The sequence below is a fragment of the Balaenoptera musculus genome, chromosome 6, assembly GCF_009873245.2.
Source record: "Balaenoptera musculus isolate JJ_BM4_2016_0621 chromosome 6, mBalMus1.pri.v3, whole genome shotgun sequence".
Lineage (NCBI taxonomy): Eukaryota > Metazoa > Chordata > Mammalia > Artiodactyla > Balaenopteridae > Balaenoptera > Balaenoptera musculus.
Genome location: NC_045790.1, coordinates 68,957,397 through 68,982,927, shown reverse-complemented (window position 1 = coordinate 68,982,927; position 25,531 = coordinate 68,957,397). Strand labels below are relative to the sequence as shown.

At 38.5% G+C, this 25,531-nt stretch overlaps 1 protein-coding gene across 1 annotated transcript in view; it reads right to left on the bottom strand.

The window, feature by feature from the left end:
* GDA (guanine deaminase) overlaps positions 1–25,531 on the bottom strand; it is a 122,760-nt gene that overhangs the window by 31,870 nt on the left and 65,359 nt on the right. The window contains exons 4-10 of the mRNA XM_036855917.1: positions 22,828–22,915; positions 20,962–21,067; positions 19,481–19,508; positions 18,227–18,334; positions 15,036–15,143; positions 13,698–13,795; positions 8,473–8,540 (exon numbers count right to left, since the gene is read on the bottom strand). Of these exons, the coding sequence (XP_036711812.1) occupies positions 8,473–8,540; positions 13,698–13,795; positions 15,036–15,143; positions 18,227–18,334; positions 19,481–19,508; positions 20,962–21,067; positions 22,828–22,915 (604 nt within the window). The remainder of the gene's footprint in view (positions 1–8,472; positions 8,541–13,697; positions 13,796–15,035; positions 15,144–18,226; positions 18,335–19,480; positions 19,509–20,961; positions 21,068–22,827; positions 22,916–25,531) is intronic.

The window sequence follows — 25,531 nt, the reverse complement described above, 5'->3', positions numbered from 1 at the left end:
GAAAGCGCTCAGTCCTAACCAGTGGACTTCCAGGGAATTCCCTCTGTATGTCTTCTCTGGAGAAATGTCTATTTAGATCTTCTGCCCTTTTTTTTTGTTTTTGGCTGCGTTGGGTCTTTGTTGCTGCGCGTGGGCTTTCTCTAGTTGCGGTGAGCGGGGGCTACTCTTCATTGCGGTGCGCGGGTTTCTCATCGTGGTGGCTTCTCTTGTTGTGGAGCATGGGCTCTAGGCGTGTGGGCTTCAGTAGTTGTAGCACGCGGGCTCAGTAGTTGTAGCTCGCAGGCTCTAGAGCACAGGCTCAGTAGTTGTGGTGCATGGGCTTAGTTGCTCCGTGGCATGTGGGATCTTCCCGGACCAGGGCTCGAACACGTGTACCCTGCATTGGCAGGCGGATTCTTAACCACTGCACCACCAGGGAAGCCCCTGCCCATTTTTTGATTGGGTTGTGGGGTTTTTTTTGATATTGAGCTGCATGAGCTGTTTGTTTATTTTGAGATTCATTTGCAAATATTTTTCTCCCATTCTATGGGTTGTCTTTTCATTTTGTTTATGGTTTCCTTTGCTGTGCAAAAGGTTTTAAGTTTCATTAGGTCCCATTTGTTTATTTTTGTTTTATTTTCGTTACTCTAGGAGGTGGATCCAAAAAGATCTTGCTGCAATTTATGTCAAAGAGTGTTCTGCCTGTGTTTTTCCTCTAAGAATTTTATAGTATCTGGTCTTACATTGAGGTCTTTAATCCATTTTGAGTTTATTTTTGTGTATGGAGTTAGAGAATGTTCTAATTTGATTCTTTTATGTGTAGCTGTCCAGTTTTCCCAGCAACACTTATTGAGGAGACTGTCTTTTCTCCATTCTATATTCTTGCCTCCTTTGTAGTAGACTAATTGACCATAGGTGCATGGGTTTATTTCTGGGCTTTCTATCCTGTTCCATTGATCTATATTTCTGTTTTTGTGCCAGAACCATACTGTTTTGATTACTGTAGCTTTGTAGTATAGTCTGAAGTCAGGGAGCCTGATTCCTCCAGCTCCGTTTTTCTTTCTCAGGTTTGCTTTGGCTCTGTTGTCTTTTGTGTTTCCACACAAATTTAAAAATTTTTTGTTCTATTTCTGTGAAAAATGTTATTGGTAATTTAATAGGGATTGCATTGAATCTGTAGATTGCCTTGGGTAGTACAGTCATTTTGACAATATTGATTCTTCCAATACAAGAACATGGAATATCTTTCTGTCTGTGTTATCTTTTATTTCTTTCATCAGCATCTTATAGCTTTCAGAATACAGGTCTTTTACCTCCTTAGATACGTTTATTCCTAGGTATTTTATTCTTTCTTATGCAATGGTAAATGGGATTGTTTCCATAATTTCTCTTTCTGATCTTTCGTTGTTAGTGTATAGAAATGCAACAGATTTCTGTGTATTAATTTTGTATCCTGCAACCTTACTGAATTCATTGATGAGCTCTAGTACTTTTCTGTGGCATCTTTAGGATTTTCTATGTATAGTATCATGTCATATGCAAACAATGACAGTTTTATTTCTTTTCCAATTTGGATACCTTTTATTCTTCTTCTCTGATTGCCATGGCTAGGACTTCTAAAACTATGTTGAATAAAAGTGGTGATTGCAGACATCCTTGTCTTGTTCCTGATCATAGAGGAAATGGTTTCAGCTTTTCCCCACTGAGTATGATGTTAGCTGTGGGTTTGTCATATATGGCCTTTATTATGTTGAGGTAGGTTCCCTCTATGCCCACTTTCTGGAGAGTTCTTATCATAGATGGGTGTTGAATTTGGTCAAAAGCTTTTTCCGCATCTATTGAGATGATCATATGGTTTTTATTCTTCAGTGTTAATGGGGTGTATCACAGTGATTGATCTGCGGATATTGAAAACTCCTTGCAGCCCTGGGATAAATCCTAGTTGATCATGGTGTATCATCCTTTAATGTATTGTTGGATTTGGTTTGCTAGTATTTGGTTGAGGATTTTTGAGTATATGTTCATCAGTGATATTGGCCTGTAATTCACTTTTCTCATGGTATCGTTGGCTGGTTTTTGTATCAGGGTGATGGTGGCTTCCTAGAATGAGTTTGGGAGTGTTCCTTCCTCTGCAAAAGGATAGTTATTAACTCTTCTCTAAATGTTTGACAGAATTCACCTGGAAGCCATCTAGTCCTGGACTTTTGTTTGTTGGAAGCTTTTTCATCACAGTTTCAATTTCAGTACTTGTGATTGGTCTCTTCATATTTTCTATTTCTTTCTGGTTCAGTCTTGGAAGATTGTACCTTTCTAAGAATTAGTCCATTTCTTCTGGGTTTCCATTTCATTGGCATATAGTTGCTTGTGGTAATCTCTTATGATCCTTTGTATTTCTGCAGTGTCAATTGTAACTTCACCTTTTTCATTTCTAATTTTATTGCTTTGAGCCCTCTCCCTTTTTTTCTTGATGAGTCTGGCTAAAGGTTTATCACTTTTGTTTATTTTCCCCAAGGAACCAGCTTTTAGTTTCACTGATCTTTTCTTTTTTTCATTTCTCTTTCATTTATTTCTGCTCTGATCTTTATGACTTCTTTCCTTCTACTAACTTTGGATTTTGTTCTTCTTTCTCTCGGTTCTTTAGGTATAAGTTTAGATTGTTTATTTGAGATTTTTCTTGTTTCCTGAGATAAGATTGTATTGCTATAAACTTTCCTCTTAGAACTGCTTTTGCTGTGTCCCATAGGTTTTGGATTGTTGTGTTTTCATTTTCATTTGTCTCTAGGTATTTTTTGATTTCCTCTTTGATTTCTTCAGTGATCCATCGGTTGTTTAGTAACATATAGTTTAGCCTCCACGTGTTTGTGTTTTTTCCATTTTTTTTCTTGTAGTTGATTTCTAATCTCATAGTGTTGTGGTTGGAGAAAATGCTTGGTATGATTTCAGTTTTCTTAAGTTTACTGAGGTTTGCATTGTGGCCCAGCATGTGTTCTATCCTGGAGAATGTTGCATGTGCACTTCAGAAGAATGTGTTTTTTCTGCTGCCTTTGGATGGAATGCTTTATAAATATCAATTAAGTCCATCTGCTCTTATGTGTCATTTAAGGCCTGTATTTCCTTATTGATTTTATTTCTGGATGATCTGTCCATTGATGAAAGTGGGGTGTTAAAGGCCCCCATTATTACCCTGTTACTGTCAATTTCTCCTTTTATGGCTGTTAGCATTTACCTTATATATTGAGGTGCTCCTATGTTGGATGCATATATATTTACAATTGTTATATCTTCTTAGATTGATCCCTTTATCATTATTTAGTGTCCTTCTTTGTCTCTTGTAACAGTTTTTATTTTAAAGTCTATTTTGTCTGAGTATTGCTCTTCCAGCTTTCTTTTGATTTCCATTTGCATGGGATACCTTTTTCCATCCCCTCATTTTCAGTCTGTATGTGTCCCTAGATCTGAAATGGGTTGCTTGTAGATAGCATATATATGGGTCTTATTTTTGTATCTATTCTGCCAGTCTATGTGTTTTGGTTGGAGCATTTAATCCGTTTACATTTAAGGTAATTATCGATATGTATGTACTTATTGCCATTGTTAATTGTTTGGGGTTTGTTTTTGAACGTCTTTTTTCTTCCCTTCCTCTTTTGTTTTGTGATTTGATGTCTAACTTTAATGTTGTGTTTGAATTCTCTTTTCTTTTGTGTGTGTGTGTATCTATTGTAGATTTTTGGTTTGCAGTTACCATGAGGTTTTGATAGATTAGTCTATATACATATGCAAGTTTGTTTTACGCTGTTGGTCTCTTAATTTCAAATGCATTTCCAATATCCTGCATTTGTACTCTCCTCTTCTCATGTTTGCTGGTTTTGATATATTTGTGTGTGGATGATTTCCTACGTTTACTGTATGTTTGCCTTTACCGGTGAGATTTCCCATTTCATAATCTTCTTGTTTCTCGTTGTGGCCTTTTCTTTCTGCCTAGAAAAGTTCCTTTAGCATTTGCTGTAAAGCTGGTTTGGTGGTCCTGAATTCTGTTAGCTTTTGCTTGTCTGTAAAGCTTTTGATTTCTCTGTCAAATTTGAATGAGAGCCATGCTAGGTAGAGTATTCTTGGTTATAGGTTTTTCCCTTTCATCACTTTAAATATATCATGTCACTCCCTTCTGGCCTGCACAGTTTTTGCTGAAAAATCAGCTGATAACATACAAGGGAACTCCCATAAGGTTACTTATTGCTTTTCCCTTGTTGCTTTTAATGTTTTCTCCTTGTCTTTAATTTTTGTCAGTTTGATTAATATGTGTCTTGGTGTGTTCCTCCTTGGGTTTATCCTGTATGGGACTCTGTGCTTCCTGTACTTGAGTGAGTGTTTCCTTCCCATGTTAGGGACATTTTCGACTACTATCTCTTCACGTATTTTCTCAGGCCCTTTCTCTCTCTCCTCTCCTTCTGGGACCCCTATAATGCAAATATTGGTGTGTTTAATGTTGTCCCAGAGGTCTCTTTGACTGTCCTCATTTCTTTTCATTCTTCTTTCTTTGTTCTGCAGCAGTGGTTTCCACCAATCTGTCTTCCAGCTTACTTATTCATTTTTCTGCCTAATTTATTCCGCTATTGATTCCTTCTAGTATGTTTTTCATTTCAGTGATTTTATTGTTCATCTCTGTTTGTTCTAAAGATTCTAGCTCTTTATTAAACATTTCTTGTATCCTCTGAGTCTGTGCCTCCATTCTTTTTCCAAGATCTTGAATCACATTTACTATCATTACTATGAATTCTTTTTCATGTAGATTGCCTATCTCAACTTCACTTAGTTCTTCTGGGTTTTTATCTTGTTCCTTCTTTCTCCTGTCTCATTTTGTCTAACTTTCTGTGTTTGCCATCTCCATTCCTCAGGCTGCAGGATTGTAATTCTTCTTGGTTCTCGTGGGTGCCCTGTGGTGGGTGAGATTGGTCTGGGGGCTTGTGCTGGCTTCCTGGTGGGAGGAACTGGTGCCTGCCCACTGGTGGGTGGAGCTGGGTCTTGTCCCTCAAGTGGGCAGGGCTATGTCAAGGGGTGTGTTTATAGGCAGCTTTTGGCTCAGGATGACTTTAGGCAGTCTGTCTGCTGATGGGTGGGGCTGTGTTCCCACCCTGTTAGTTGTTTGGCCTGAGGCATCCCAGCACTGAAGCCTGCAACCTGTTGGGTGAGGCCAGTTCTCAGTGCCAAAACAGCTATCTCCAGGAGAGTTAATGCCTATGAGTATTCCCTGGGGCATCCGCCACCAATGTCCTTGCCCCCAGAGTGAGCCACAGCCAACCCCTACCTCCCCAGAAGACCCTCCAAGACTTGAAGATAGGTCTGGCCCAGCCTCTTATGGAGTCACTGCTTTGCTCTGGGTTCCAGTTCCTGTGAAACCTTGTGTGCTTCCTCAAGAGTGGAGTGTCTGTTTCCCCTTGTCCTGTGGAGCTCCTGCATTCAAGCCCCACTGGCCTTCAAAGCCAAATGCTCTGGGGGCTCCTCCTTCTGATGCCAGACCCCCAGGCTGGGGAGCATGACATGGGGCTCCGAACTATCACTCCTGTGGGAGAACCTCTGCGATATAATTATTTTCCAGTTTGCAGGTCACCTACCTGGCAAGTATGAGATTTTATTATATGGTGAAAGCACCCGTCGTGCCATCTTGTTGTGGCTCCTTCTTTGTCTTTGGATGTAGAATATCTTTTTTGGTAGGTTCAAGTCTTTTTTGTCGATGGTTGTTCAGCAATCAGTTGTGATTTTGGTGTTTTCGTGAGAGGAGGTGAGCTCAAGTCTTTCCATTCTGCCATCTTGTCTCCTCTAGGCATCTAAATCTTCTATACCACATCTTCTTTTTCCATTCCTCTGTTGATGGACATTTAGGTTGCTTCCATGTCTTGGCTACTGTAAATAATGCTGCTGTGAACATAGGGGTGCATGTATCTTTTTGAATTATAGTTTTGTCCAAATATATGCCTAGGAGTAGGATTGCTGGATTATATGGCAACTCTGTTTTTAGTTGAGGAAGCTCCAGTTTTCCATAGTGGCTGCACTAATTTACATTCCCACCAATAGTGTAGGAGCATTCCCTTTTCTTCACACCCTCTCCAGTATTTTTAACAAAATATTTTTGAGATTAATCCATATTCTGCATATTTCAATGTTTTGTTCTGTTTTTAGAATGCTGAATAATATTTAATTGTATAAATATGCCACATTTGCCTATCTGTTCTCCTGTTGGAAGGTGTTTGGACTATTTCCAGTTTGGGGCTATTATGAATAAAGATATTATAAATATTCTTGTACAACTATTTGTGCAAATATGTGTGTCCATTTCTCTAGGGTAAATACCCAAAATGGAATTACTGATGTATATTTAACTTTATAAGAAACTGCCAAACAGTTCTCTACATTGGTTGTACCATTTAATCTCCCTGTAGTAGCGTATGAGGGTCTACATGCTTCTTATTCTTTTTTTCTTTTCTTTTTCAGTTTTCTTCTTTCATTTTCAGATTTTCCTTTTCCATCAGAACTCATGGTCTTTTCATACTGCCATGTCTTCTTGTACTCTAAGGATGATAGCAATTTTCTGAACTCTTATTCTGGATCCTGAAGTAGATGCTTTTCAGAGGTATGTTCATCTTCTTATTCTTTTTGATACTGCTTTCTCTTGTTTTGCAATATTTTTGTGAAGCTTCATGAGGGTTTCTCCTATTTAGTATTTGAGAAAGTCCAGATCTGCCTCTACTTCTTATAGACATGGTGAATAATCCATTCTTGGACCTGCTCTCTGTCCACAGTATAAGTTAAATAATCTACTGAAGTCCAAAGCAGAAGGACAAGTTTATACATAAAGGTCATGTTTAGGTAATACTGGTGCATAGGATGGCTGTTACAACAGAGACTATGTAAAATGCAACAACATTCTCCAAGTTGATATGATAATATATCATATTTAATCAAACCTTTAATCAGGAAACCAACGTTACTTTTTCCCTTTTAAGCCTATCTATCTCTATTAACTACTGCAACATGCCAGGTATGTGCTAACCACCTCACACACATTTTTTTTTCATTTAAGCCTCAAAACAAGGTTGTAACGTAGACATTATTATAATTACTGTTGTTCTTGTTATAGAAATTAGGAAACGAAGCCTTAGAAAATTAAAGTAATTTGCTCAAGGTCTTACAGCTAATAAGTGACATGCTTTACCTTCAGACCATCGCTATACAACCCAAAATCAAGAACTGGAAATCATGTGATGAACTTAAATCATGGAGACCAAAATCCTAGAAAATTTGAAAGCAGTACATCTGATTTTTGCATTTCTACCAAATTTTCCATTAATTGACAAAAACTCTTGGCCACTTTTTTCTTATTCATTAAAGCTTTTCTGTGAAGTTAAAAATAACTGGTTTCCTGCCATAATACCTGAGACTATATCCAGGTACTACACAATCTCCATGATTCAAGGCTTAAATTCAAAATTTTAAGAACTTTAATTGCTTTGATTCATGTAAAATTAAGAAAAGCTTCTAATCTAGCACACCTCTTTCCAATTATAGATAAATCATTTTGTATTATTGTATGTCTTACCAATATTGCTTGGTATAAAAATTAACTGAGACTTGAGTTATTGCAGAGAATGATAAAAACCATTATTGTCAATATGCAAACATTCTGGTGCTCTTACATATCAGGAAGACAAACGCATCAAGAATGAAAAATAAGACCTTGTGCCCCACAGCCATTAAAAAAAATTTTTGTTTTAGTTCATTCACACACAGTGATTAAAAAAAAAGGTTCACAGCGGATGCCTAAACATTTGGGCCTGACTGACACTTCTAAAGTGAGCAGCACTGTACACACTCAAGAAAAACAATTCAAATGTACTGTGAAAAAAAAGGAGACATCACTAATTCATCAACCACCTAGACTGTCCTTCAGCCTAGCAAACATCAGACTGCCTGTGGGAATAAGAATCTCATTTTGTTAAAAACTGCTTAAAAGCAAAGCATGCTTTTTAACATATCTTAGAGTTCTCCGTTATGGCATAGACTGAATTTGTGCTCACTACTGGCAAAGTTGAATAATTTTCTTTTGAGACAGTATTTGTGATGACACAGTTATTGAAAACCAAAAACATACAAATCCAAACCATTGACATTTAGCAGGAAGAACAAAACAAACAAACAAAAAAACAAGGACTTTTCAAAAAGAATCTCTAAAACACTTGAGAAGGACTTATCCTTTATAGCCCCGTGTCTGAATAGTAAACATGGTTAATGGCTTTCAAGAGGTTAATGTCATCAAAACTTTTCCCTTCACATACACTTTTTTTACTGCTTCCAACCTCACTATTTTATTAGCTCTAGATATGACTACTAGAAAATAAAACTAAGTCTTTTAAAACATAGAACTCTTACTTGAAAATTAGTCACATTTGAAAGTTATGCACTTAACCACTTTGCCATGGTTCTTCATAGGAAACTACTAACCTGTACCCAGCCCTATCTTCACTCCATGTTTCAGGACCTCTGGCACATTGAGAAGGCCGCTGCTGAGCCTGCAGAGAGAGGAGATAGTCAGAACAAGGAGACCCACGTGGGTCCAACAAGAGAAGGGCACTAACAAAAATGATGGTGATATCACTGAAAATTATGATTCCCATCTCAGCTCTAATGCTGACACAAACACATTAGTCAAATCAGACCATCCGAGTCCTGGAGTAAAAAAGGATCATGAAGGAGTTTGAACCATTGAGCAGAGGTTAGTATCAGGAGGGCACAAAGCAGCAAGAATTAGAAGGGAGAGCAGGGGATCATTTGTAAGGAAAAATAAATGAAGAAATTAAATCTTGCAACTAGTTCAAAAATTTTTGCGATTTTTAGTATTTTTTCAGCTTAAGATACAAATGACAAAATTGTAAGATATTTAAAGTGTACAACATGATGATTTGATATATGTATACATTGCGAGAGGATTTCCCCCCACTGAGTCGACCAATACATCTATCACCTCACATATTTACCTTTTTTATTTGTGAGAACATACAAGTTCTACTCTCTTAGCAAATTTCAGTTATACAATATGGTGTTATCAACTATAGGTCTTTAATTTTTTTTTTAATTTTTTTTTAACCAACCCATCCTTCTATGCTAGGAAGTAGAAATTGTAAAGCGTTGCCTTTCCTCTCTTCCTGGGATCATTTGTTGCTCTGAATGAGTAGTGACTTGCAAGATCAAAGAAAGAGGGGTATAGCTGGAAGAGGGGATGCAGGTTGTAAGTCAGGGCCTGGTGGTTCAAATGCTACTTCTGAGGACAGCAGCAACTAAGAGAGATGGTTCCTGGACTGAATTCCGGAGCTCGTGACCCTGTCTCAGTAGATGTGCTGCCTTTCTAAAGAGACAAAGAAAAACTAAAGCAATACTTAGAAGTCTGAGAAGATGCAAAGGTCAAAGTAGTCTGCTTGAAAATCCACATAATTATCATTTTCAAACTGCCAGTGCACATGCAATAAATCTCTCAAAGTGGCTGGAGAAAGAATAACAGTGACCATTCAAACCAAAATATTAGCCATAAAGAAATTTAACTTCAAACCTCAGTTTGCAAAACTGGGTCATGTTTTAATTTAGATGTTGTGTAACTAAACCCACAGGATGTTAAACCCTTCCCCTAACTGGTCACTAGACCATAATTACGGTCACTAAGCTGTACATAGGCAAGATTCCCTGTTATGTATGGCCACTTTATGTCTGAAAACTAAAAGCCTCTGGAACCTCTCAAAACACTCCAGAAATACATTGCTGTGGCTCTCGTGCCTTTCCCATACTGCCACTGATGTAGAACTTTTTTATTTGCAAAGTTCCTAGACTTCTGACTGCTGGCACCTCCTACTCTTTGCCTGGAGGCTCTTTCACTTGGGTAGAGCCCGCTCTGCCCTTGTTGGGGAAAGGTCCAAAGTTTCAGGGACTTCATGCCCCTTCGCACCCACCCAGCAGCCCTCCACCAATAACTGATAAGTTTAGGTATAATTACTCCGGCTCCCCCACCCTTGGGCAGGTTGTCTTTGAGGTCTGCTTTGTACACTGGCTCCCTGAGTTTTCCAGAAAGATTAAATTCCAGGAACCCATGGTGGTAACTAGCTTGGTGACGTGCTCTTTACTGTCTTCCTTCCCCTTCTCTGTCTCACCCCATAAAGGTGCTTCCTGAGATCACCTCCCAAATAAATTACTTGTACATAAATCCTCACATCATATTCTGCTTCTGCAAGAACTCTAAAACAAGTAAGGATATAAAGTAAACCTCAAAAAATGAAAATCTAAAAACTACAGGCCAATATCACTGATGAACATAGATGTAAAAATCCTTAACAAAATACTGGCAAACAAACAGAATCTAACAGCACATTAAAAGGATCATACACCATGATCAAGTGGGGTTTATCCCAGGAATGCAAGGATTCTTCAATATACGCAAATCAAACAATGTGATACACCATATTAACAGATTGAAGGAGAAAAACCATATGATCATCTCAACACCCATTTATGATAAAAACCCTCCAGAAAGTAGGCATAGAGGGAACTTTCCTCAACATAATAAAGGCCATATATGGCAAACCCACAGCCAACATTGTCCTCAATGGTGAAAAACTGAAATCATTTCCACTAAGATCAGGAACAAGATAAGGCTGCCCACTCTCACCACTATTATTCAACATAGTTTTGGAATTTTTAGCCACAGCCATCAGAGAAGAAAAAGAAATAAAAAGGAATCCAAATTGGAAAAGAAATAAAGCTGTCACTGTTTGCAGATGACATGATACTATACATAGAGAATCCTAAAGATGCCACCAGAAAACTACTAGAGCTAATCAATGAATTTAGTAAAGTAGCAGGATACAAAATTAATGCACAGAAATCTCTTGCATTCCTATACACTAATAACAAAAGATCAGAAAGAGAAATTAAGGAAACAATCCCATTCACCACTGCAACAAAAAGAATAAAATACCTAGGAATAAACCTACCTAAGGAGACAAAAGACCTGTATGCAGAAAATTATAAGACACTGATGAAAGAAATTAAAGATGATACAAATAGATGGAGAGATATACCATGTTCTTGGATTGGAAGAATCAACATTGTGAAAATGACTATACTACCCAAAGCAATCTACAGATTCAATGCAATCCCTATCAAACTACCACTGGCATTTTTCACAGAACTAGAACAAAAAATCTCACAGTTTGTATGGAAACACAAAAGACCCCAAATAGCCAAAGCCATCTTGAGAAAGAAAAACGGAGCTGGAGGAATTAGGCTCCCTGACTTCAGACTATACTACAAAGCTACAGTAATTAAGACTGTATGGTACTGGCACAAAAACAGAAACATAGATCAATGGAACAGGATAGAAAGCCCAGAGATAAACCCACGCACATGGTCACCTTACCTTTGATAAAGGAGACAAGAATATAGAGTGGAGAAAAGACAGCCTCTTCAATAAGTGGTTTTGGGAAAACTGGATAGCTACATGTAAAAGAATGAAATTAGACCACTCCCTAACACCATACACAAAAATAAACTCAAAATGGAATGAAGGCCTAAATGTAAGGCCAGACACTATTAAACTCTTAGAGGAAAACATAGGCAGAACACTCCATGACATAAATCACAGCAAGATCCTTTTTGACCCACCTCCTAGAGAAATGGAAATAAAAACAAAAAGAAACAAATGGGACCTAATGAAACTTAAAAACTTCTGCACAGCAAAGGAAACCATAAACAAGACAAAAAGACAACCCTCAGAATGGGAGAAAGTATTTGCAAATGAAGCAACTGACAAAAGATTAATCTCCAAAATTTACAACCAGCTCATGCAGCTCAATATCAAAAAAACCAAACAACCCAATACAAAAATGGGCAGAAGACCTAAACAGACATTTCTCCAAAGAAGATATACAGATTGCCAACAAACACATGAAAGAATGCTCAACAAATGCAAATCAAAACTACAATGAGGTATCACCTCACACCAGTCAGAATGGCCATCATCAAAAAATCTACAAACCATAAATGCTGGAGAGGGTGTGGAGAAAAGTGAACCCTCCTGCACTGTTGGTGGGAATGTAAATTGATACAGCCACTATGGAGAACAGTATGGAGGTTCCTTAAAAAACTAAAAATAGAACTACCATATGATCCAGCAATCCCACTACTGGGCATATACCCTGAGAAAACCATAATTCAAAAAGAGTCACGTACCACAGTGTTCATTGCAGCACTCTTTACAATAGCCAGGACATGGAAGCAACCTAAGTGTCCATCAACAGATGAATGGATAAAGAAGATGTGGCACATATATACAATGGAATATTACTCAGCCATAAAAAGAAATGAAATTGACTTATTTGTAGTGAGGTGGATGGACCTAGAGTCTGTCATATGGAGTGAAGTAAGTCAGAAAGAGAAAAATAAACACCGTATGCTAACACATATATATGGAATCTAAGAAGTTAAAAAAAAAGGTCACGAAGAACCTAAGGGCAATACGGGAATAAAGACGCAGACCTACTAGAGAATGGACTTGAGGATATGGGGAGGGGGAAGGGTAAGCTGGGACAAGGTGAGAGAGTGGCGTGGACATATGTACACTACCAAATGTAAAATAGATAGCTAGTGGGAAGCAGCCGCACAGCACAGGGAGATCAGCTCGGTGCTTTGTGACCACCTAGATGGGTGGGACAGGGAGGGTGGGAGGGAGGGAGATGCAAGAGGGAAGAGATATGGGGATATATGTATATGTATAACTGATTCACCTTGTTATAAAGCAGAAACTAACACACCATTGTAAAGCAATTATACTCCAATAAAGATGTTAAGAAAAAAAAATCCAGCAGAAGCTAATAAATTTATTGAATGAATATATGAATGATCCACCCCAGCCTGCCTCTAGCTCTGTTCTGGGCCAACTAACACAAGAAATGAGAAATCCTTTCTGTATCTAATCATGGAGCATGAATTCTTAGCCTAGCGTCCAAGGATTGGCATTTATAGAATCTATGAATTCCCTGAAATTGGATGCAGCATTTTTATGTCTATGGGCTTTTTTTTCTGAAGATACAGGCCACAAGTTTCATCTGATTCCCTTATGCATCTATAACCTTTCAAAGGTTAAGAACCAGGTATAAATAAAAATTTTGCTTGGGTGAATTACAGTAGGACAAGGCCCCTCCTAAGTGCATCTCGTCAGATGTAGCAGCATGACATTTACTGAAGGGTGCTGGCTTCTAGTAGCATTGCACCATTTCTGGTAATGTGCACATTTCTAGTAGTTTGTACAACACAAAGTAATAAGAGGTCAGTACACTCTCTCTGGAACACCTGGTTGGCACACCCACTCTTTCGGTCCTTAGCTCTAAGTTCTCAGTGCTATTGGTTTTGAACTCTATTTCCTATTGTTCTGTTTTGTGAAAACTCAGAAATTTTAAGAGATGTGGTGCTCTTCAAATGCATACTCTGCAAAAAATAGCCTCTTTTAAGTGCTGTCTGTCTCCCCAGTACAGTATAGGTAGGTATCCTTCTATGTAGTTCACATCCCAATTGAACATAACTACAGAAGAGAGATACTGGAGGAATGACTGAGAAAACAAAGGTATTTGGCAGCTACTTTGCAACCCAAACGTTCATAATCTACTAATCAATAATTGCCTACTTACGATAAGTTAGAATTGGGACAATGCGAGATGGATGCTCCTCGTTCCCTGAATACATCCAGTTCTTCTTCGGAAAGGTAGCAGCCATGTGCCATCACTGTCTGGAGAGAAGAGCATCCTATGTGGACTCTACCACTCAAAAATGCTTAAGTCAGTCCTCACTCACAACAAGATATTATAGGTGCACATAAAAGCTCTGACTTATCTGTTATCATCTTCACAAGAACACTGATGATTACCTGTATGTATAAAATCACTGTGTACAAGTTACACCTCAGAAAAGGCCTGTGAAAACATTGGATTATGAAAGTGCCACACATTTGTGGATCTTTTTCTCTTTTTTTTAATCTATAAAATAAATGAGGGTTGGTCCAGTTGACCTCTATGCAAGTAAAATTAACATGCAAATTGAAGGCTAATTTATTAATTATATAGAAATATATGTAGAGGAGGATGAAAATTATGATGCAGCATAAACAAGATCTATGCAGAGTATTAACCTTTCAAATTAGTCACATTCAGATCTCTGAGCACAGAGTCCCTAAGAATTTATTTGCTGTAATAGTTAAACTCTCTATGCAGTTCATACATTTCATTAAATGCCAAGGCCAGGGGGTATATTGTTGTAATCAGGTCTCTCCTCACTCATATTAATTTTAATTAACTTAAAATTGTTTAATTATAAATGTAATAATACTCATTTCTTTTACAGAGCAATCTTAGAGTGTTTAAAAATAAAAAGTAAAAAGTCCTCTGCTTTCTCCCTCAGGATCACTTTTAACGTTCAATGTGTGTCTTCCAGACAATGTTTGCTAAGTGAGCATGCACCCACACGTATACACACATATCAAACAATACTGTACACACACTCTTCCTTGTAAGTCTGTATACCTCATTCTTTGTGAATGTTGGAGAAAATTCTAATTATGTATGTTCTATAATTTAAACAATTTTCCACTGATAGCCATTTTTTAACTTTCATATGTAATTAACATCCCTAGTCATAGTCCTTACAGAATGGATCTTCAGAAATACATTTTCTAACTCAAAGGAATGCACATTTACATTCTAATGGATACTGACAAAATGTCCTTGGACCACATGACATTCCTACCTCAAAGAAGCTTTTAGATTTATTTACCAATAAATTTAATGATTTATTCATTAGGGATGAAACTTCAGGCCCATTTTTAATTCTACGCACACATGCATATGCACACTCTGTACTTTAGTTTGGGAAATGCACGTGTATTATAGAAGTCTGAAGGTTACTACTGAGATTTTAAAATTTAGATAAATATGCCCTACTTCATATAGATTATATCATGATGTACAACTTACCTTATTTGTCAGAAGATTGTTTTTATCATACACATCTGTGTAGTTTTTATAACCAGGGTATAAGTTTTTCACAGCTTTAACTTCATCACGATTTTCACTTATATGGCTCTAAAAGAAAAGAAATATTTTCAATTTTTTAATGTAAAATACCATTAGAAATTATACTTCCTACCCCAAATGATATGGATGGTTTCTACTTGCCTATGTAAAAAAAATGAAGATTCTTGTGTATTTTATTTGAAACAATTCTTATAAGATATATATGACAAAGAAACTATGAAAATGTAATTATATGAACATGTAATATCCTAACCCTAACCCATGTAATGTTTTTCTGACAAAGTCTTTTCAAATTCCAAACTATAGCAAGAATAAGTAAAAATAAAAAGTACTCCTTGAAGAGAGTCAAGAGCCTAGCTATTCATGGTCACCTGCTTCTTCTGGTGTTGGCCGTTTAAGAAGAGTTCATTGGCCATCAAAAGGACAGAGCATGGTTCCCTCATAGAAAGCTGAAATTTGAATTAAAAAGCTGAATTTTAGCCCAAGTTCTGACCCTAGTTATGTGTCTTAGGGTTGAGTCCATTGTTTTCTTTGGGCCTCCATTTTCTCATCTCTCAAATAAAAGGGTTGGGCTAGATGAGTGATTTTCCAAATTCTTTTAGCTTTAGATGTGTTATTCTTATTTAAAAAATCATAGAAATTCAATATGTAAACAGCATAAACAAATTGCTATGCAGGATGAAGCAGGGTTAGGACTCTGGGACCCTGTCCCCATTCTATCCCCTTTGTCAGCTTCCAGGATGAGTTCTTCTGCAGGAAACAGTTTGAAAATAACAGAGCTAGGCAGTCCTGCAGTCGTCAAGAAAGAGCCTATAAGAATCCACACGCAAGCAAAACAAGTGAGTCCTGGCTCCCACACTCTCCTTTCTCCAGGGCACCACAAACCTGAGACAGCATAAAGTGCTTTGGAGACACAACGTAAGTGTCACCATCCCAACCCCTCACCTAAAACAAAAATCATTTCTGACCAACTGGTGATGACCATATACTATGGGAAGTAACTCGTGAGCAAGTTACCACTTCCAAGAACAGCAATGCCATTTCCCTTTCTCCTTGAGGTAGAGTATGCATAATCAAATAAATAAAAGAAAAAAAACAGCAATGGACTAAAAACAGAATGTTCCACCTGCAGAATGAGTTCTATCCTTGGCCTTGAGGAACTCCAGACCACTGAAGAAATGGGCATGGGCATCAGAAGAGAAGATTTGTGTCATTTTGATAGATTTGAGTATATGCACTTATACACATATATACACCCCCAGTAAGTATATACTTGATTTTGTTGTGTGTTTCTGGGATTCAGGACACATGAACCCAAAATATGCCACCTTGGAATACTGAATATTTTATGCCGAAGGAGTTTGAGAAAATGGCAGAAGCAGGAAGATCACTCTGATCTTGCCCCCACCCTTTTCCCCTGAAACAGGTCATAAAACTCGTAAATGAGAGGCGCCCGCCCTATACATAGAGGAAAGGGGCATCCTTATCTCTGAAGACAAAGGGAACCAAGAAGAAACAGGCCTTGCTAAGTTTCCCCCAGTTTACTATACTTACCTTGTACTCCTTAACTTATGTTCCTCCAGGACTGTACACTTGTCACCACACCTAACATAAAAATACTCAGGTCTGTTTCTTTGTGTCTTTGTTTCCTTATAAAGGCTCCTGTGCCATGTAAACCTTATATAAATTTGTATGCTTTTCTCCTGTTTAGCTTTGTCAGTTTAGTTTTCAGGCCCAGCCAGGGACCCTAAATAGGTCAAGGATAACTTTTTCCTCCCCTACAATTGTGTGGGATTGAATATCACAGCCCATCAAAAAAAAAAAAGGGGGGGGGGAATGAAAATAGTTAATGAGTCCTAACAAGATAAATCTTAAAAAAAAAATGCTTCCACCCTACAAAATGATATAGGATCTATGTGTTGCCTTTCCCCGACATGCCCTTTGTTTTAAGATAGCTCTTAAGAGGGAGAATTTTAGTGCAGTATGTAATGAAGTTTGGATGGGGGGAGGGGAGCTCCCAATTTTAACCCAGCTGGAAGATTTAGAAAGTGTTTTATTCCTAAATTGCAACTGCTTAATGACAAAGTAAGATATACTGTTTTGTTCCTGATTTTAAATTAAGAAACTTGGAACAAAAGGGCTTTTAAATCCATTTTGGTAAGGTGGAAATTAGGTTCTTTTTGTTTTTCAAATAATAGATGGTTCCTCCAAAAAGGAAGGACTAGAACACTGAGAAAGTATCAAATAAAAGAGAGCAGGAAAGAAATGCATTAAATGTATTCTACAGAGAACAGGTAACCAGTTTGCCATTGATCTTGCTTGGTTACTTAAGATGTTCTCATCTCTCGGAGCCAGATCAGAGAAGACTGAAGGCAAAAGGAACTTCAGGTTTCTTAACTTTTTTTAACTAAAAAATTAAAGAACTAGATTTAGGTGATATCTGTAAGGGACCTTATGTCCTATGATGCTGTCTCTTGAGATCTTATGGGGCTAAAGGCAGGCCGCCCCCAAGATGTGCCACTCTGGCATGTAGATTATTTTGAGTTAAAAACTAATCAAGGCCCAAAAGACTCAGGAAGAACCTCTGAACTCCCTCCTTACCACCTAAAAGAATTTAAGATAGGAGGCCTGTCTGAGGAAGGAGCTATTACCACAGATAACTGTAGTAAGGTATTAGGCATGGTAGACAAGAGGAACCTAGCAAAGCCCATTTGATCAAACTTGTCTGTGTCCCATTGTCTTTGAATGAATGGTTCAGAAAACTTTTGTTTACCAAATATTAACACTTTTTATCTTCCAGTGAATTACCTTATTTCCCCTTGAAACCTCAGACCCCTGCTTCCTTCTACTTAGTCCAGAATATATATATATACCTCACCTTGCCTTCCTGTCTTTGGAATTCTTCATACTTATGTGGATTTCCTGTGTGCACATAATAAATTTGATTTTCTCCTGTTAATCTGCTTTATGTCATGTTAATTGCCAACCAAAAGAACTAAAAGAGAAAAGGGGAAACCCACCTCCTCCATAATCTCAGTAAAAGAATTGGAGATTACGAGATTACTGCCAGAATTTAGGGTACAGAGAAGTCTTGCAGTCTAGACAGAGGCAAATAGGAGAAAAATGCCCACCTGAATGTGCAAATCATGGGTCTTCGCGATGTTTCCAAGTTCACCCAACAAAGTCTCAGAGCAGGAAAGGGAAAAACGTGGTGTCACTATGGGCTGCACTCTAGAATACTGCAAATAATCAAAAACACTCGGTCAGGAAATGCATATCATACCACAAAATGATTTTATGTCTTCATCTCTAGGGATAGTCCTTCATTCCTAGAGAGTGGGTGGAAGTGCTGGGTTTCATGGAAATGGCTCATGGATGAGAACAAGGAAGGGTATATTCTGTAGCACCAAGTTCAATGGAAGAAGATCCCATCTCAAATGCAAGGCACATGAAGGCTCAGACCAGGCCTAGACTGGGTGGCTTTTATGAAGAGAATTAGGAGGCAGAGGAGACGTTTTAAAGGAGAGTGCTGGGAAGACTAAGAATGAAGTGGTGGCTTGTTCCCCTTTCTACATCTTGGGGTGGTATGCTGGCCATGGCCTCCCTGAGGACTATTAGTTGCAGGAATGGCTCTGATGTCACCTTCGTGGCTGAGCAGTAGAGAAGGACTCATAGAAGAGTGGCGAGGATAAGGATCCACAAAGCTGCACCTGGGTCTCCCAAGATTAGACTGAAAGAAATACTGAGGTTTCCTATGGCTTCCAATCAGACCTTAAAAAAATGGTGAGGGAAGAGTCTGGTTTGCAAATCTAAGAGACTGCACAGTACAGCCATAGACCAGCCTGCTGGGGGTGGGACAGAAGACAGCACTGTCTTCACAGGATCACCAACACTGGGGCACTGTGGAACGGGGTGCCTGGCTGAGTGCCTGCAGGCCACACGACATGCCACGCATCTATGGACCAAGGCAGTCTGGCTGGGGCATCAGGGCTGGACACCACCTGTGTTTCAGACCAGATCAGGGGGTACAAGAGGCCAGAGCCAATGGTGATGTAGCCAACAAACCATGCCACAACATCCAGTTGCCACCGATCTGTCTACATCCATGAAGCCCTCTCCCACCTCCCCACCGGCCTGTCCTATGAAATTAGAAGGTCCCAGAGGAGAGGGAGGGAAAACCACTGAGAAAGTAAAAAACACCTGACCTTCCCTGAGCTAAGTTGATGCATCCACCATGAAAACAATTTAAGGCTTTAGGAAAATACTTCTGCATGCATGGAATAAGCCAAACGTACACAGGCTAACCTCTACCAAACAGCTTAATAACAAATCCTACAACTAACAGGAAGGGAATTAAAAAACGAGCTGGGAACAAGTTTACTTACATTCCTTTGGAGCATTTCTGACACAAATCTGAAAGAAAGCAACAAACGGGGAGTTAGAAATTTTAGGCATTTTTCAAATTAATTTTTTAAAAGCATGAAGACATGACCCTTACATGTCCTAATTTCCATGTAAACATTTCTAATGCTGCACATGTTGCACCACCACTAATTAAGGATTAACAAGTAGTAATTACCCTGCTTTCTCATTTGCAGCCAGAGCGATGGAGTGCAAAATCACAGGGAAATGCAATTTTATCATCTAACATCAGCCGAGCTGTTCACAAGTATTCCCACAGCACTCAAGCCATTCTACTAGCTTAAGCTCTGTTTGGGGGAATACTGCAGTATGTTATGTTCCATGGATATCAGAGTCATGGAGTCCTATGTATCTGGAGGTGTTTAGAAGCCATGGGGCTCTCTACTCCCAGTTTCCCTAAAGCGGAAGCTGCTTGCTCACAAAATCACAATAGCATCATTTATTTTCAAAGGCTGAGTCCTACTGGGCATGGATGTTGGAGTAAAGCAGAAGGAATAGGCCAGACCTGGTTGTGAAATGGGTAGTGACAGAGATGGTGATCTTACCAATTATATCTGCAGCGATGGTGGTATCTGTAGGGCCTATGAAATGACTGTTTCTGCCCTGGCTGGAAATATTTATGAGCTATAGCTTCCTGCTTTCTGGTAATCCTTTGTTTAAGAATAAAATGTGAATCAGGGTTCACTATTTCCACAAACACAGATTCATAGAAAAGTTGAGCACATGGCCAAATGCTAAAGGGAAAGTGTGTGCTTCCTTCTCTCTATGGGAACATAGCAGCACCTAAGCCACCCTTTTCAGAGGACACACTAAGGTGAAGGAGGCCTGGGGAATGGAGAAAAGCTGGACTTCTCAAACTTGCATCAGGATATGTTTGGTCTTAGGCAAGATTTAAACCTAAAGAATTTTCTTCTATATCTCTTGGATGTTGAGTGTCATACAACACAAATCCTTGTCAAATCCTCAAGGCACCATGGAAAAGCCATTAAAGAAATATAGAAAAAGTACCTATGGTATCACTAGCATATCCCCATGTAAAATAAAAAGAACATAACAAAAGCACATGATCTCAAGCAACAGGATGACCCACAACCAAAAGTAATTTGATGAGCAGGCCACAGACACTTTGTGCCAGGTTAATCTACAGGAGAAGCCCCAGTCTATAACGAAGGACAGGGAGTGGGTAAATCATTTACTTTTTAAAAAATCCTTCATTTTAAAAGGGATTTGCCCTAGGACTCCTATAACAAGTTCCCAGAGGCTTTAAAATATGATTTGATATACAAAAATAGTACTGACATGCAACATTTTCCTTAGTATCAGATCAATTTCATGAAGTTAGGCAAACCCAGGCAGTGATATATGTGCACATTCTGCCTGGGTTAAAGAGGTTTCTTTTTCCCATCTCCAACTCCATCCATAAGACAAATCAAGACAAACATACCTCTCTGTTTCCTTGATTGATTCCTCAGTGGTTTCCTTGTATTCTGGAACAGTGTCATTCAAATCCATACAGACTTTGCCCACAAATGCCCGCTGCCCGAATTTATCTGTGAGACACACAAAAAGAATCTAAAGTCATGTTTCTTTCCCAAACTGTACCTTTCCTAAGCCTCTTTAAAACATCTTAAATTAAAATCGTTATAAAAACATAAGTGAGAATGTAAAAGATCATCACACCATTTAAGAACAATAATAACAAGACCCCGATCAATTCTGTAAGTAGTAAAGGTTCTCCCATTAGCACCTTACTCCTCTGATTACTCCCAGAATGAAGGATATTATTTGCTTAAGGTCTAAACCCAGATGTGCCAGTGTCCTCTGCTATGTGCAGGGTTATGAGGACTATACCAAATAATGTATGTAAAGTGCCTGGCACATAGGGCTTAGAAAAGATACTGTCGCTATTCTTAAGTGTAGCAGTGCCAATATCATTATCTGTGGGGGATTTTACTTACTCCTACCAGCAGTTCTCAGCACTGAAGAACCTCATGCTTATCAGAGGTGCTAGAGGAATTCTATTTCAGCTAGAAAGTTGATGCTACATGAGGCAATGTTCATTTTTTCAACAATGTCTCCACCTCTGTCTTGAGTCTTTCAGAAGTCTTTCTATTGCTCTCTTTCCCCTGTAATTCACTGTAATACCTGGCCATTAGATTACTCTTCCTTAAAACACCAACTTCATCACATACCTCATCTCGCTGAAAACTTTTTGGAGTCTGATGCATATTTGAATCTCTCCAGAGACTGAACCATCCCCTCTGCCCAACCTCTCCCATCCCACCATGCCATGAATCCTTCCCTTTAGTTCAGCTACTCTGTTCCCTGCCTCCTGTATATCCACTATGAATGTTCCTGTCCCCATACCCATACCCCCATGTCATCTTTCCTATCTGAAAGGCATTTTCCTCTCTCCTCATTTTATCTTCCCTTCAAAGCCCAATTTAAAGATCCCTTCAATGAAATCTTCCCAGGTGATCCAATTCTGGGTTCATTCTGTCTCCTCCAAAATTTGCAATATTTACTTTCAGTGTCACCCTTGAGGTCTTTGGTATAAACCACCTTGGCCAGCAAGCAGGAGTGTCAGCACATCAGTCAACAGTATTTACTGAGCACCTGCTATGTGCCAGGCACTGTACTGGGTACAAGTTTTGGAATCATCAGTGTAAATCCAGTCTCAGCTCTGCTTACTAGCTGTGTGACTTCGGCATGTTACATAACCTCTCTGAGCATCAGTTTATACATCTGTAACACAAGGATCTGAATAACTGCTCCAGAAGGCTGTTTGCAACTGAGCTGAACTAATACACATAGAGTTCTTTGCACAATACCAGGCATCTAGTAAAAGCACTACAGCTATTACTAAAGTCATTAATCAGTGCATGTACCTATTAATCAGTTAATCCTGTCTGGTTCCTCAAGGGCAGAGACTATTTTCCGTTTTACTGTGTTCCCAGCATCTAGCATAGTGCCCTGAGTCTAGCCAACAGCTAAGATCTATCTGCTGATAGATAAACTGTTGCTATTGCTAGAATTAGTAAACCTGCTCCAAAAAGCCCTAAATTAATACACAAAATTCAGACCCATTCACATCATTCTGCAGCCAAAAACTAAAAGTAAATAATCAAATTACTTAAACAACAGAAAAAGTTCAAGGGCCACAGTGATACACAAATACCTAATTACTTGCAAGAAGTGCAGGGCTTAAATTCTAGCAATTAAAAGGCAGGACTGCTCACAAGTATAAGTCACTGCCAGCATGGTCTGGACATGCTTCACGTGCCCGTAAATCATCCTGTCGTCTCCTCACCTGTAATTTCCGCAAGGAGCAGCGATGAGTCAGTGTGAATTGTTGCAAAGTAACAAGCTGTGGTTGTTCCATTCTTTAGTGTTCTCCTCTAAAAATAAATCACAAAAACCATGAATCGCCTGTGCCCAGAAAAGTCACATGGTATATACAGATGAAAATGGAATTTTAGTTTTCAATTTTAAGATGTCTTTATTTAAAGGCATGCCATCTCAATATGAAATGTAGTTAAGGCAAATGGTAAAAGTATTTATATTTTAAAAGTGTTAGCTAGAGGAGAAGTTGATGCTTTCGATTTCCTAGATTCACACAGTTCTGTGTTGCAGGATTTATAAAATGTGATACTAATTAATTCCTTATTTTTTTAGGACTGTTTAAGAATATGCAAACTTTATTGCATCTGGGAGTGAATAAATGAGATTTTTCTAGCGATTACAGGATACAGTTATTCAGCCAGATTTTTAGTTCATCCTAGCAGATTGATAACATGTATCCATCTCTCTTCCTCAGCAAATCTCTACTAAAATACCAGTAAAGGAGTATAACATTTATTAAACCATAAGCAGAGAGGAGACGTGAGCAGAGGAAATATTTCAACATCTTCTCGGAAGAAAAAACAAGTATAAGAACCTGGAGGCAACTTGGAAAGAGAGAGGAGCATGTGGTTGTTAACAGGGAATTGGCTGAAAGTCTGTATACAGATAATTAAACCTTGGCAGGACTCTTTTCCCTGCTGAAATCAGCCAACCACCTCTAACCTGCTCCTTGCAGAAAAGATTTACGCTTTGTAGAAATTGGGTAGTATTTAGAGGGTACAAGCCCAAAAGGACAAGGTGAGGCATAGGCTGAAAAGAAGAGGTTTAAGTGGGCATCTGGCTGACCTCTGGGACCCTTGGTCATCTTCCCCAAAATGCCACATGTACTGTTTCCACCAGTCCTGACAGAACTGAAGGACTTCTTCCTAGAGAAGATGAATGGCTCTAGAAGGAAGATGTCCTCACAATGACTTCTGGGACCCACAATTTAAAGGGCTGTTTACTACCTTCACTGTTCATCATATAATGAAGTTTACCAGTCAACAAATGCTACCCCACCCAGATCTTCCAATCAGCATCTTGGAGCATCACACTTAAATATGAATGTACATTTAAGGTTCAACGGACACTGAAGGAAAGCTACTATAAAGAAGGGGAGAGGGGAAGGAAGAAAGAATATGGATAAAATATTGGAGGAAACAGGCAATCTGTAGGTCAGAAGGAAGCTTGATTTAAAAAAAAACAACAACACTATGATTAACAATCTCAAAGAAATAAAAGAAGATATTGTATCCACAAAAAAAAGAACAGAATGCTGTGGAAATCAGAGAATAAGAGCTCTCCAAAAGTAAAAATGTTAAAAATGAAATATGGGAGTCAACAGAAGGTTAAATTAGAAGAGAATTTCTCAGAGAAGAAAGATGAAAGTCAAGGATGAAAAGATAAGAAAATTATGCTCAATCTAAGAGATCTAACATTTAGAATAAAAGTTCTAAAAAAAACAAATTTTTTTTAAAGGAAATGGAGGCGGTGAAATTGTCTGAGAAATAATACTAGTCTCTCCAAACTGAAAATCCTCATAGAATGCTCAGTTCAGTGCATGAAAAACAGAAGCCAAGTAAGGCATATAATTGTGAGATATTAAGTCTACAAGTAAAGTGAAGATTCTGAAAGGTTCCAGAGAAAGAAAACCAGTCATAGACAAATGGCAGGAATCACAATGGCACTGGTGTTATCACCAATGATGCTGAAAGCAGAACAATGGCTTTAAAATTCTGGAGGAAAGTTTTTTTTTAATTTTTAAAAAATTTATTTTATTGAAGTATAGTTGATTTAAGGAGGAAAGTTATTTTAAAGTAGAATTTTATACCCTGGTAAATTATCAGTCAAGTGTGAAAACAGAATAGAGATATGATTAGATACACAAAATCTTGAATGTTTTTCTCCTTTAAGAGCTTAGGAAGCTCCTAGAAGATGTGTTTTTAAAAAATGTGAGAGTAATGCAAAGAAAAAGAACTTCTTAGGTCCAGAAAATGGGAATTAAACACAGAGGAGAAGCAAAGGGAATGCCCAGATTATAGCAGTGCCAGAGACAATCCCAACCAGAGTGAAACAAAGGAATAGACGGCAGTAGGAAGATTTTGAGAAAGAAATCGGAACTGATATTGCCTGACTTGTCTGAGCACTTGGAGAAGTACTGATTGACCTGAGTGGGGTCTGTCTTAAGCAGAAGCTTTTTCTTCTTCTTCTTTTTTAAAATTTTAAGACATTTTTTAAGAGCAGTTTTAGGTTCACAGCAAAATTGAGAGGACGGTACAGAGACTTCCCATATGCCCCCAGCCCCCACACATAGCAGAAGCTTTTTAAAGTGCAGAGGAAAAACTGCACTGGAGTTCTTGCTTCTTGCATATTATGACCTGTGTGACCTTGAGAAAGTTGCTTTACATCCTCAACATCAGTTTCCTCATTTGTGAAATAAGAGGACTCTTGTCTAGAATGGGGTTGGATTAGAAACGTAAATGTCTGCAGGAGGAAAATAATTTGGACTTAAAGTAATAGGCAAGAACATGCCATATCCTAGCAGCCTCTATTCAGCTTCAGCCAACTGTTAAAAAAACAACAACAAAAAAGAGAGACCAGTGATGTCAGTTAGTAATGAAGGGCAAGAGAAT